This window comes from Juglans regia, chromosome 14 (genome assembly GCF_001411555.2).
Source record: "Juglans regia cultivar Chandler chromosome 14, Walnut 2.0, whole genome shotgun sequence".
In the NCBI taxonomy this organism is placed as follows: Eukaryota; Viridiplantae; Streptophyta; class Magnoliopsida; order Fagales; family Juglandaceae; genus Juglans; species Juglans regia.
This window is the reverse complement of record NC_049914.1, coordinates 9,580,195-9,593,786: the sequence shown is the minus strand read 5'-3', so window position 1 is coordinate 9,593,786 and position 13,592 is coordinate 9,580,195. Positions and strand designations below refer to the sequence as shown.

At 39.7% G+C, this 13,592-nt stretch overlaps 1 protein-coding gene across 2 annotated transcripts; it reads right to left on the bottom strand.

Moving 5' to 3' along the window:
- On the bottom strand, nt 1-13,522 carry LOC108992971. Of its 2 annotated transcripts, none has more exons than XM_018967702.2 (11): nt 13,132-13,522; nt 12,671-12,755; nt 12,173-12,369; nt 10,719-10,801; nt 1,901-1,946; nt 1,749-1,805; nt 1,503-1,557; nt 1,289-1,395; nt 1,098-1,161; nt 880-1,013; nt 1-439 (listed from the first exon to the last, which is right to left on the bottom strand). In XM_018967702.2, exons 1-11 carry the CDS (start codon nt 13,216-13,218, stop codon nt 269-271), a joined length of 1,086 nt encoding a protein of 361 aa, XP_018823247.1. In that variant the 5' UTR covers nt 13,219-13,522; the 3' UTR covers nt 1-268. The 2 variants fall into 2 exon arrangements, with proteins under 2 accessions (XP_018823247.1, XP_018823248.1); XM_018967703.2 differs by having other exon boundaries at nt 1,289-1,389; nt 13,132-13,520.
- Nucleotides 13,523-13,592: the final 70 nt, after the last annotated feature.

Genomic DNA, 13,592 nt, shown 5'->3' with positions numbered 1-13,592 from the left:
TAAGAATGAGCCCTGATGTTCCAAAAAGACACTACGAACTTTCAATAGGATCCAGGTACGAAGATACAAAAAGAAACATCCGTATGATTGAATAGTTGAATACCCCTCAAGGAATTAAAATGTGAGAGGCTAATGAGGAAAACAAAAGCGGGCACATATGATACACAAACTAATTTGATATGCTAAGTGCTACACATTTGTAAACTTTCAAAGTGATTTTTAAGTTTTTGACTTTACACGAGACTCTGCCTCTGGCTGTCCTTAAGTATTATTCTTTTGGCCTTTTCACCTTCTCCCAACTAGAAAAGATCATTCTTAACAGAGAATACAGTATCGCCTTTATGCAAGAGATCACAAAGTTCCAACAAGAAGAGGGCCAATACCATGGATATAGCAGTCGAAAAAATAGGCTTATAAGATGCCGAGGGTAGCGCCCAACCTGTACCACAATGTTAAATGTTATTTCAGAACAATCCTTAGACAAAATATAAAAGCATCATAGGGGAAGGTCCATAAAATGTGCTGACTGACATCTTCAAGTTTGCTACTAAATTCCTTTTTCAGGTAAGTTTGTGACTAAATTCTAACAACACAAATCGGCCTATATAATAGTCTTACTAAATGTGGAGTGACAACCCACACAGATAGATACTGCTTGGTAATTTATAATCCTCCTCCTCCCCCCTCCCACCCGCTAACGCTCTTTAATTAAGTCAAATCATCTTTAAGCAGTATATTACTGTGGATAAAAAAGATTTACTTACAATTATAATGAACTCGTCATGAGCTTTATGCAAATACAAGTTCTTTCACTAATAGCTTTGCAATTTTGAAGTTTCTGAACCATTGGGCTAGTTAATTTAGGAAGATATAACTCACCGGAAAAAGCAAATCTAGTGCATTCCAGGCAGCATGACGAACAGATCTTGTAGTATACATTGGACCACCGGGCGATGTGAAGCTATATAAACAAGTCTTGAACCTTGTACTTGTGGTCATTCTTAGTTCCAAGCCTGCAAAGATTAATTGATCATAAAAATTGCAAAAATATGTCAAATGCAAAATATCTTGGATCTCGTAGATGGTTAAAAAAATACCCTGGAGAACCCCAATGTGTGAAAGGTAATGGAGCAGTACTGGTTCCACCTTCAACTTTTGAAGCTGACAAAAAGAATAATCTAACACTAGATTAAAATGATGATATGTGCATGAAGTTCTTTTTCTACCATACAGTTAATTTCTAAAATTTTTTGAGATATATGCAGTAAAGATGATCTATCAGATTAACCTGATCTGTAAGTTCAATAACAAAGATGTCTGCTGCACCACCAACCAAGAGAGCATTTGGAAAAACAGGAAATTGCTTTAAGAAGCTTTCAAGCTTGTCAACTGTAACTTACCCAAAAACAAAAAGAGGCTCGTCAACTGCATAGATCAAGCAATGTTATAAAGAAGTATGCACTGATTTGTTAAAGATACATTTCCTGCATGGTAACGCCTACCTGAATTGTAGAAAATTATGAACCTTGACAGTAAAAGACACAGATCTCTCTGGGCCTGAGATAAGATGGATGGACAAACATTAAGGAAACACATGCTACAGATAGTGATAGGATAATGGTTCCACAATCTGTATTTTATCTTGTCTGATTAAAGCTCACTGACACAAAATGAAAAATTATCAGCATGACGATCTTTTGATTAAGTATCAGCATGTAAGATCAGAAAGGACAGCATCGATGACTGACCTGCACGGGAATTTTATTCAATCGTTTGGGCTCCAGTGCAACTTCCTCAAGAAGATACTGAATTCAAGGATGAAAAAAGGAAAAAAAAATCATGACATTGTTCATCCAATAGATGTTAGAATGTAACATTTCATCCTTGGAAGGACTCTTACACGAAAGAGGGATTGAAAGCGCCAAGTATTGGTTTGGATGTCAATCCTGTAAATAATCATAAACGGTTATTACAACAAGATGTTAAAATCTTATTGTTGATCTGAAAGGGGGAGTGTCAAAAATATGCAAAGAGTGCTGTCAAGTATGATGAACATTGTCACATGGTCACTCCAAAAGAGAAGAATAAAAGAACCAACAATGGCGACGAGCATAATAGCATTGATAACACCAATAATAATAAGAATACTAATAATAAACTTTTAGGGCCCAAGTACAAAGTCTCCAAATCCATTCACAGTTCTACTACATGCAGGCCCTGGGCATACAAGCTCGGGTCACACCCTGCCGTCAGCAATAAGTTTGACTTAAAAAAGAAAAACTCAAGAGAAAAGAAGTAAGCCGTCATTGTCAGACCAATTCAGCCACCCTTCTCCATTTTTCAGATAAAGATTGACCATTTTCGCTCACTTCCACAGCATCTTTCACACCAAACTATCAGTCTAAAATTATCTTTTTCTTTTGCTTGAATACATTCTCTCTATTATCATGCAAGTAGTTTTACTTTGTCAAGCTTCAATGGCGACACTACTTTCTTGATGAATTTATGAGAATCTGGGGTAACACCCATCTGTGCTTGACTTGAAGTCTAAAGATTTGGCGAGGGAGAAGAGAAAATCAGAACAAAAGGAAAATGAGTTCAGAGTGCTTGGTCTCACCATGTGGCTTCTTACCATTACATCTGACTAATTTCAGCTTTGTGGGACGAATCTGAGAATCTGAAAACAACTGTTTGTCTTTAGATTTGTGTTAGACCCCAAAGCTTCCGGATATGTGTGGACGTGTGGAGAATAGAAGTAATTGTGTAATGGGGGGACAGTTATTTGCATGTCTAAGATTGTGTACAGCAGTTATTTTGTAGAATAGCAGTTATTATATTAACTATCATCATCTGTGTGACTGTATATACATGGCAACTAAATAGGTGTATAGCAGTTGTGTGGCAGTTATGTGGGGTTGTAGTACAAGTAATTTGGGTGTCTAGAAAACTGGTCAATTGTCTAGTAATTGCAAACTAATTGTACCGTGGGTTCCTCCACACCCCAAGTGGAGAATGATCTATTTTCTATCTTTTGACTTCCATCCGAGGGAGGTAGTTCAGTAAAATACATATTATTGTTTGTAATCTCTGACTGGGACCTATCAATTTGGTTTGGAACGAATCTGAAATTCACTATAGATACGACTAATTTTGATCATCTCTTTGGAAATGGCTCTTAGATTGCTGAAGCAGGTCATGAGGATGAGGAAAGGGAAAAAAAAGTCGGGCAGTTTCTTGAAGCAGAGTCACAAGGTTGGGGAAATCGCAAAAGTCTTTTGTGAATCAGGATGGGCAAAAAAGCAAGAGACAGCAGGCTTTTGTCAACTTTTTTAATACCACCCACATAGCATAATTCCAATGCTGCAGCGTGCACAGGGCCTCTGCATGGGGGGCTGCAAGAAGATTTATCCATCCATTTATAACCACCCTAAATCTCAACTACAATCAAATTAACTGGAGAATGATCTTATACACCATTTACGATAGTGTGCTACAAGTGAATGACTATAGAGGTACTTGTATTGAAGTAAATTTACTGTTATCCTTTTTTGCTCTGAAGGATATTTTCAGAGCAGAGAGAGGGTTCAAGACCATGGGTTACAGGTCAGAGACGAACAAGGATAACAGAACTGCAGTACAAAATATAAGTTTTCGCTACAAAGCATGACTTCTTGATATACAGAAACACAAATTGATAAAAATGTGAAGCTAAGCCCACTGTCTTCCCAAGCATATAAAGAAAGTAAATACACTCCACTCTACACTATGGGTCACTGGCAAGATTTTATTAACGTGCATAGAACAAAACATTTTTAATGGACAAAACATTGATGTTGATGTCATAGAACAAGTAATACCTGCATAATGAAGAAACAGAGGAGAGCAAACAAACACAAATAATTTGAAATAATTTTTGTTATGATATGAATTAAATAATTAAATTCCACTCTTTCTATCAAATTAACATTTGGGACAATTGGTTAAATGATATTAGAGCAATGGTCTCAAGTTTGCACCGTGAGGTGGATCATCTTGTACTTTACCGTGAGGTGGCAAGGATGTTATGGGTGGAGATTTTTAACAAGACTGGAATTGCATGGGTAATGCCTAAGAGGGTGGTAGATTTGTTCGCTTGTTGGCAAAGGATTCGAGGCAATTCCCATACAGCGGATGTATGGAGAAGGATTCCTTTATGTATCATAAAGGGAACGTTCAAAGCATTGAAGATAGGGAATGTTCTCTGGATGAGCTTAAAAGTTTCTTCTTCCATACTTTATTTCTTTGGCCTTCTGCCAGTGTTTTTAATGGAGCCAGCTTACATGATTTTCTTCTATCACTTTCTAGTTCCTAACTTGTAATTAGGTATTTGTTGTTTGTATACTTCCCGTGTACTTGGGCTATACCTATTTACTAGTTTCAATAAATTTTATATTACTTGTAAAAAAAATTGAACCATGTCGGATCCACTTATTACATGAAGTCTACCCATACATGAGGGGTGTTATATTATAGATTAAATGATTGAATTCACCCTTTCCATATCATAATCTGTTTGGATAACTAGTAGAGAACACCAAAATATTCTTTGTTCCATAACCTCAGAAGTCAAATAGCAAAACTAAATTTCAAATGTGTTTCCTTAAGGCCCGGTTTGGATGACCAAAGCATCTCATCTGTATCTTATCTGGGCTGTACAGTTCCAGAGTTTTGCCAATCCAAACATTGTATTTCATCTCTAAGTTTTGAAAACATCCACTTAAATAAACAGTGAACAGTTCAAAACAGTAAATGAACAGTACAACCGTACGTGAACAGTGCATGGACAGTATGTGAACAGTGCAAAATCTCAAGGATTTGAGTACTCTACAAATACGGTGGGACCCCCAACTTTTTCAAATCTCAAAAAGTTAAAACTATATCATCTCATCTTAACTAAAAAAATCTCACTACTATTTAACATATCTCATCTCATCTGAATTATGTATCTAAATCGGGCAAAGCATGATCTACAAAATGCACTAACAGGTTGAAAAATGACAGTGCAAATCCAAAAGTTATTTGTAACCAGCTTGATAATAACCAATCAGCTAATTATAATCGAATTATATTTTCCATTGTTATGTAGCATTTTTTTTTTTCTCTCCTAAAGTATTCTCTCCGTACACTTTTGTTCCGTTGGTGTTTTGCCAATGGTGATGGTTCATTAATGGCAATAATTCCCTGTGGAGATTAGCGTGTTATTTCAGTTTGGGTTGCGGTGTTGGTTGGCCTCAATGGGGGCTGTGCAGAGAGGTTTTTATTGATCAGAAGTTATTTGCGTTCAGAAAGGAAAATGAAAGGCGGTGGAGAATAGCAGAGAGTAGTCGTTGTGTGGTTAAATACATTTCCTTGGATCATGAAGCTCTGGGGTGGTTGAGTTCTATGGTGAGGGAATGTGTAGCATCATTGGGTTCTTTTGAGTTCCTTAGAACTCGTAGAAAAGGAAACCTAGTGTTAGTGGTGCATAGGGGCTGCAATCACAATGGCAGGTTCCTCTCTCTTTCAGAGTTTGGACACGAAAAGAGGAGAGGCCTGATAGTGGTGCCGGAAGGGAGGATGGGGGAGGGGTGGAGGAACTTCGGAGACACCTTGAAGGAGCTCACTTATCCTTCCCCTGTTTCGAGTGTGAGAAACAGAGTGGCTCATGATCTTTCGTGGCCTACCCAGGCAGGCAAGTCAAAGGTGGATGGAGGAGACGAAGGTGCTCCATTGTCGACAGTAGACTGCCCATGGTCGTACAATGAGGTGCTCCAAGCGCAGAGGGTACTGCCTCGAGCCGCAAATGCAGCGTTGCCAAGCGTGTCCATCTCAGAGGTTGTGCAGGGGAGCAGGGGAGATGGTAGCGAGATGTCGGGGCCAAATGAGGAAAAAATGATGCGGGTGTTAGTTGATATGCAGGAAAAAGTAGGGTTTTTATTGGAAGAAATTCTCTGCCTTCTGTGTTAAGGGGAAGGAAGTAATGCAAACGGGTCTGGGCCATGATTCGAGCTCTAATGAAGGGAGGGGAAGGCCTCCAGTTTCGAACCAAAGGTATTCGAACTTGGGCTTGGACTGGGAGATGGGCTTTAGAGCAAGGAGGGGTAATGCAGTGTAGTCTAGGCTGGTGAAGGGTCCTGGGCTGGGCCAGGCTTTAGGCCCAAAGAAGGTCTGGAGGGCAATGAACCGGGAGCCCGCCGATATTTCGGTCCAGGCTTTGAGTCATCCTTTTGCGGTGTCAATAAGTATCTTGCCGGACTCCACACCGGCACAGAAAGATTCGCTGGTCGCTGCGACCACCATAGTGAGCTGGTACAATCACTTCGATGGGAGGTTATTGAGGATGGCAAGTTGGTAGAGGATGGGCCTTCGAGTGTTGATTTCCTGTGGCCGTCGTGTGCGCTGGAGCTGGAGCTTGCACAAACTCAGTCGCACAAGGTGGTCAGAGGCCCCGTTGTTTCTCTTGTGCAGTCAGACTCGTCGTAGCGTGGCCTTTCGTTTATGGGGTCTCTGTTAGGCACTCCAACCCTAGAGATGGGGGGTTTTGATAGGAATAAGTTTGGGGATTGCAACTCTTTCGAAAATCTGAGACTTTCTGAAACTTTGGTGGCACCTAGAGGTGAACCAGATTTAATGTGGCTCGGAATTGGCTCTGTTTGATAATGATTGTGCTGGGGGGGGGGGGGTCATTCTAACTCCTCTGTGTACACTCCCTCCGAGTTCAAAATATGGAAGTTGTTCGTCAAATTGGGTTTTCAAGAAGATGGAGGAGTTACAAGCTATTATTAGGGTTTCTTTTGGAGGTTACGAAGAACAATTTGCGGCCCTACTCATGGCAATTGAAGATAGCCGTTCGAAGTTAGCCACAAAGCGGGATAGGGAACTTAAAAGGCTAACTTGTTCCATCAATTATGATTTGAAAGAAGGAAGTAGTGGAAGGGATAGATCGAAAGGGAAAGGCAATCTATGTTTATATGAAGCCTAAGATTTTATCTTGGAATGTGAGGGGAGCTCAATGATCGCAATAAACGCCTTCATATCAAATCATTATTGTGGATGTGGAAGGGTGATGGGGTGTGTTTTCCAAAAACAAAGTTGCGATTCATTGATAGAAGAATTGTGCGGAGTTTATGGTGGTGCTTGTATGTGGGTTGGTCTTATTTGGCCTCTTTGGGAGCCTCAGGCAGAGTGTTACTAATATGGGATAAAAGGTAGTTGAGGCAATTGAGGAGTGTATTGGAGATTTCTCGATTGCGACTTTATTCAAAAACGTTGTTGACGGATGGGAATGGCATTTGTAGGCTCCTATGGTCCTAATGTGGACAGAGATAGAAGAAGGTTGTGGGAAAGTTGGCGGGCCTATACTCCTTATGGGATGTGTCGTGGTGCATGGGGGGTGATTTTAACATTACTCGCTTTTCTAGCGAGCGATCATGGCGGTATCGGAATACTATGGCTATGGAGGAGTTCTCCGAGTTCATTTTTTATCTGGATCTCATGGATCTCCCCCAGTAGGGGGCAAGTACACTTGGTCAAACAGTCGGGTTTGGTCAAAGTTGGATAGATTTCTTGTCTCTCATTCGTGGGAAGCCCACTATTCGGAAGTAAGTAAAAAACGGTTAGCTCGAGTTAGCTCAGATCATTTTCCTACTCTACTAGATTGTGGGGGCATTCACAGGGGTCGCCAGTACTTTAAGTTTGAAAACATGTGGCAAATAGCGGATAAGTTTGTAGAGATGGAGCGTGCTTGGTGGTCATCGTATCAGTTTATTGGCATTCCAAGTTTTATTATTGCAGATAAGCTGAAGGCACTGAAACAAGACCTGAAAGTGGAATTTGAAAGTTTTTTGCCACATTGACAATCAAAAGTCTACACTATTGGAGGAATTGCAGGAGTTAGAGGGCAAGAAATTATTGGGAGATACCTCGGAGGAGGTGTTATTCAGGAAGGGCATGATTATGACAAATTTGGAGAGGGTTTTGTTGTCGGAGAAAACTTCATGGCGTCAAAAATCCAGGGCCCTTCGGTTGAAATAAGGTAATAAGTGTACGAAGTTCTTTCACAAAGTGGCTAATTCACATCGGTGCAACAACGCTATTGAGTCACTACATTTAGGTTCTCAGGTGCTATCTTCTCCTCCCGAGCTAGAAAACCATATTGTACATTATTATGAGACTTCTCCTAGAATTGGCTTCTTGGAAGCTGAAGCTTGATACCTTATCCTTTGAGGCAATTGACTCTCAGAGTGCGCGTGTTTTGAAGAGACCTTTTGTTGAAGAGATCTACAAGGTCATCTTTGGTATGGCTAAGGATAAAACACCAAGTCTGGATGGTTTTTCAGTGGGTTTCTTTCAAACTTGTTGGGACATTGTGAAAAGTGATGTTATGCAGGTCTTTAGTGAATTTCACTATTTTCAAAAGTTTGAAAAATCCCTTAATGCGACTTTCATTGCTCTCATTTCCAAGAAACATGGGGCTTCGACTATTGAGGCCAGATTATTTCAAAAGTAGCGTATATAAGATTATTTCAAAAGTTCTAAGCCCTGTGTTGGAACATATTATTTCTAAACGCCAGAACGCATTTATTTGTGGGAGACAAATTCTTGATTCGATGCTCATTGCAAATGAGTGCTTGGACCATAGACTACAGAAGAGAGGTTCAGGTATTCTTTGCAAGCTTGACATGGAGAATGCCCATGATCATGTGACCTGGGAATTCCTCTTGTACCTGCTTGAGAGGTATGACTTTGGGGATAGGTAGATTTTCTGGATGCGTCATTGTATTTCAACTGCCCGATTCTCAATTCTAGTTAACGGAACACCTGCTGGTTGTTTTGATAGTTTCCTGGATTTTTAGTAGGGAGATCCTCTATCTCCTCTTTTATTGGTAATAATTATGGAAGCTTTAAGTTGGATGGTGCAGGCCGCTATTGGTGGAGGTTTTTTATCTAGTTTTCAAGTGGGTAATGGCTCTGGTGGCCATATTATCATCTCACACCTTCCTTTTGTAGATGATACTTTAGTCTTTTGTGAAGAGGATAATAGCCAGATCCAAACTCTACGAGCACTGTTACTTTGCTTTGAAGCAATGTCGGGGTTTAAGATGAATCTTGGTAAGTCCGAGATGGTTCTGGTGGGTATGGTCTCAAATATCCTCAATTTAGCAAGCATCTTGGATTGTAAGGTGTCCACTTTACCAATGAAATATCTAGGCCTTCCGTTGGGAGCAACTTTCAAGGCTAAAGCTATATGAGATCGGGTGGTGGGGAAGATAGAGAAAAGGTTGACTAGTTGGAAACATGTGTATTTATCGAAAATGGGCCGCCTCACTCTTAGCAAGAGTACTCTCACTCACCTCCCCTCATATTTTTTATTTTTATTTCCTATGCCTGCAGGGGTGGTGAATAGGATTGAGAAACTCTTTAGGGCATTTTTCTGGGGGGCCATGAGGGAGGAGAAAAAATTTCATCTGGTTAGATGGAAGACAGTATGTGCCTTAGTTGTGTATGGGGGGTTGGGAGTGTGTAACTAGAGAACTTTTAATAAAGCTTTATTGAGGAAATAGCTATGGAGATATCACTCGGAGGGGGGTCATTGTGGAAGAAAATTATCGACGCTAGATATGGTACTACTTGGGGTGGTTGGTGCTCCAACAAAGTGAGAGGGGGGGGGGATGTATAGTGTGGGTTTGTGGAAGTTTATAAGGAATGGGTGACCATGCTTTGAAAAACAAGTTCGCTTTGCAGCCAGAGAGGAAATTCGAATAAGTTTTTGGTAAGACATGTGGTGTGGAGATCACGCATTGGAAATGGCTTTTCCGGCTCTCTATCATATTGCAGTTAATAGGGAGACTTCAGTGGCGGATATGTGGTTATTTTCTCATGATTCTCATCAATGGAATATTCTTTTTAATAGGAATTTTCATGATTGGGAATTATCTATTGTTTCATACTTTTTCAACCTACTATATTCCACAGGGACTCTTATGGTACAGCGTGATAGATTGAAGTGGAGGTCTAATAATCACAAGAAATGTACAGTTAAGGCATATTATAACATTTTGACAACACAAGATCATACTCCATTCCCTTGGAAGAATATTTGGAGGTCTTGTGTGCCTTCTAAAGTAGCCTTTTTTGTATAGAATGCCGCTCTTGAGAAGATCTTGACCACGGACAATCTGAGGAAGAGAGGATGTGTAGTGATAGATTGGTGTTATATGTGTAAAAATAATGGAGAATCTGTGGATCATCTCTTACACATTGTGAGGTAACATGGTGTTGTGAGATTAGATCTTTCAAAAGGTTGATATTGCTTGAGTTATGCCTTTGAGGGTGGTGGATTTGTTGGGTTGTTAGAGGGATGCAAGGCTATCATCAAGTGGCAACAGTGTAAAAGATGATTCCGTTGTGCATCGTGTGGTGTATTTGGACGGAAAGGAATGCGCGCTGCTTTGAAGATAAGAAATGCACAATGGCAAAGCTGAAGAATTTTTTTCTCCACATTTTAATGCTTTGGTTTTCCGCAATTGTATTAAATGGGGACAATGTTCATGATTTCTTGTCTTTAATTTATCGCTCTTAGAATGTATTTAAGTGTTCTTCTATATACTTCCTATGCACATGGGCTATGCCTATTTCATTCATATCAATAATATTTATCTCTTACTTATAAAAAAAGAAAGATCTTTCATTGTTCATACCAGAAAATATTTGTGGCACCTTGAACAAGAGCCGATGAGTAGCGGAGGAGGACTTCAGAATTGTCGAGTTGAACTTCAAACAGCTACATAAGAAAGACAAATATGTACAACTTACCATCATGGGAACAACAGTGTATAGAGAACATAAGTATTCATCACAAGCCATAAATGAAATAATCAGATTTTTTGGAGCCCATACATACATAACACCATAAAAGAAGCTCCAAAGGGGCGATACATGCTGAACAAACCCTCGTATATGCGAATTTTTTAACCAATATATGAGCCTTACATGGGCACATACGTCAACCCCCAAGACGCTAAAAGAACTCAAAGGTAACCGGATAAAATCCTTTAAAATGCGTTCCATAAGAGCACTGAACCCTTTGAAACCCCCCCCCCCCCCCCAAAAAAAAAAAAACACACACACACACACACAAAACAAAAACTATAATTTATTAACTAAATTCAAGCTCTAGACAACGGTAAGATGTGACACCCCAATAGAAGGCCCAAACTACAAAGTATATACTCCAAAAAGACTAGTTAATGATACAATTGGAGACTCATTAGAACCTTATAAAGAGCAAAAACTTCTCATTCCCAAACAATGTGAGATCTCATACATCACCTATCTTTATCCTTATTATATGAGATATCACAATCTATCCCCCTTAAATTCCTGACATCCTCGTTGGGCCAGTCTGTCGTAGATAGCACTGCTCAAGTCCCACATTTTTTGTTGTGATAGGCTCTGATGTCATTTGTAACGCCCCAATGGAAGGTCCAAACAACATGGCTTATACTCTAATAGGAATAATCAATGTGGGATCTTATACACTACCTATCCATATCCTTATCATATAAGGTATCACATAAAATAACTTAGATAAGTACCGTAACCACATATTACGGATTTAAAAAAAAATAAAATAAATAATGAAAAGAAACAATCGCTCATCAATTTTGTAGAACAAAAGTCCATAGAAACTGGGTCCTTCTAATCTTGTTCTTCAAGAATAAGTTTAAAATCATAAACCTGTAAGTGGTTATCCATCACCAGAAGAGTCAGCATCTTGGATTCTTGTGTAGTGGGTAAGCTGCAGATGTTCTTTCTGTAGCTTAATAACTGATCTCCTTCTCCTTTGCAATAAAATGAAAACTGAAGCTACAAAAGCTCCCTTCGTACCCAAAAAAAATTATTTATTCATTTTCTAATCTGCTACTTTGGCCAAAAGCTAGCCTTCAGGATACCCTTTCTTTCCTTCCCTTTTTTGCCCAAAAACTGATCCCTTGAAATTACCCTAGAAACTGGACTAGAGGGGAATTGTAAGAATTAATTTGTGTGCAAATTTTGAAAATGCTACCCAGTCAAACTGTAGGACTTGGAAGTATCAGACAAGATTACTAATATTTACAAGAATATGACAGGATCTATCTATTTGCCAACGTACCCATTTGTGGAACAAAAGTGTAAAAATATGGGATGCAAAAGACTGGCTCCATAGCTGGACAATTAATTCAAGGATGGGCTTTGCAATCTCAGGCAGCCGAACATAATAATCCGCAAGAACGTCAAAAAAGCATAACGGACCATGAGTACCATCCTCTGCAGGGGAAATCACGTCTTCTTCTCTGGTGAGAATTATATCTGTTTTCAATTTCAGCTGATAAAAATGAGAACCACACATAATAGTTGTTTAAAACACCTACAGTTGGCGCAATTCACTATAAATTCGAAATAAATTACAAGATTCAAGCTAGTTGTAATGGATCAATATTCCATAAGCTATGCCATAGACTGTAATGAAATCAATTTCTAATCTTATATCAACCGTCAATTAGCATGATTTGCAATTGTACTCGAGTCGCCAGATTAGGTTTTCAATTTTTTTTCCTTAGTCTAAGAAAGCATTGCATCAAAAAGAGATAATATGACAACCCTGACTTACCTTTCGCTCGGTCATCAACCTCTAAGGCAATGTCAGCAAATAACTCTTGCAACAACTTGGGTCTCTGCGAAGGAGAAGCTCGCGCCTGCCACATATTAAGCACCGATGAACGAACTCTTCAAATAGACATAGTTAATATTTGCGCTTTCATTAATGCGATTTTCTTGCCGTCAAAAGCATACTGAAAACTAACCTAAACTAATTCATTCATAGAAAGTATGTACATAATAAAGAAGCCTGCCTATGAAGAACAACTATAAGCAAATTGCCAAATTCATCGTCTAAAGCAGAATTATAATCATCTGCATTCGTTTATTGTGATCCAATTACGGAAAGACAGCTCCGAAAGAAACCAAAAACCTAGTTCAATACTCCCACTTCCTTTCTACTTTCATACATTTTCTCAGCAACCAACGGAAAATCATAAGCGGAATTTCAAAACAAGAGCTACGAGGACCAACCCGTTGGAGCTTCTTCTCGATCTCTGAGCTGAGAGCACTAAGATAAGCGGAGCTCCGAGACGTTACGGGGGCTTGAGCATGTGGCATTTTGATAAGACCAAAAAAAAATCAAACCATAAAAAACCCCGAACCCCCGATTCCGATCCAAACACGATCTCAACACCGACCGATGAACGGTTATTCTCTTGAATTGCGCTGAGCAGCTTCCGACGAAGCGCTCGGGCAAAACGGAAAATAAAGTCGGACAGGAAGATTTTTGCAGTAGTAGTTTCGTTTCGAACTTCACACCGATATTAATAATAGCGTATCTATTATGCCGAGGGGCCAGTCGCTTTAAATGAGGGGGATTCGAATTTCTACGTTGTGGCGTGGCGGAGAGGGAACGCAGCGTTTTGGACGGAAAAGCGGAAATTGGCGGTGTTTTGGGGTGGGGGGGTGTTTTGACGTTGATGGGAATTTCG

Bases quoted from the DNA above. Each gene is read 5' to 3' on its own strand.
- LOC108992971 (XM_018967702.2), bottom strand. From the start codon at position 13,218: ATGCCACATGCTCAAGCCCCCGTAACGTCTCGGAGCTCCGCTTATCTT. The intron at 12,756-13,131 runs GTTGGTCCTCGT...AATATGTGGCAG, and splicing joins TCGAGAAGAAGCTCCAACGG to GCGCGAGCTTCTCCTTCGCA. The intron at 1,396-1,502 runs GTAGGCGTTACC...TTTTTGGGTAAG, and splicing joins CATAATTTTCTACAATTCAG to TTACAGTTGACAAGCTTGAA.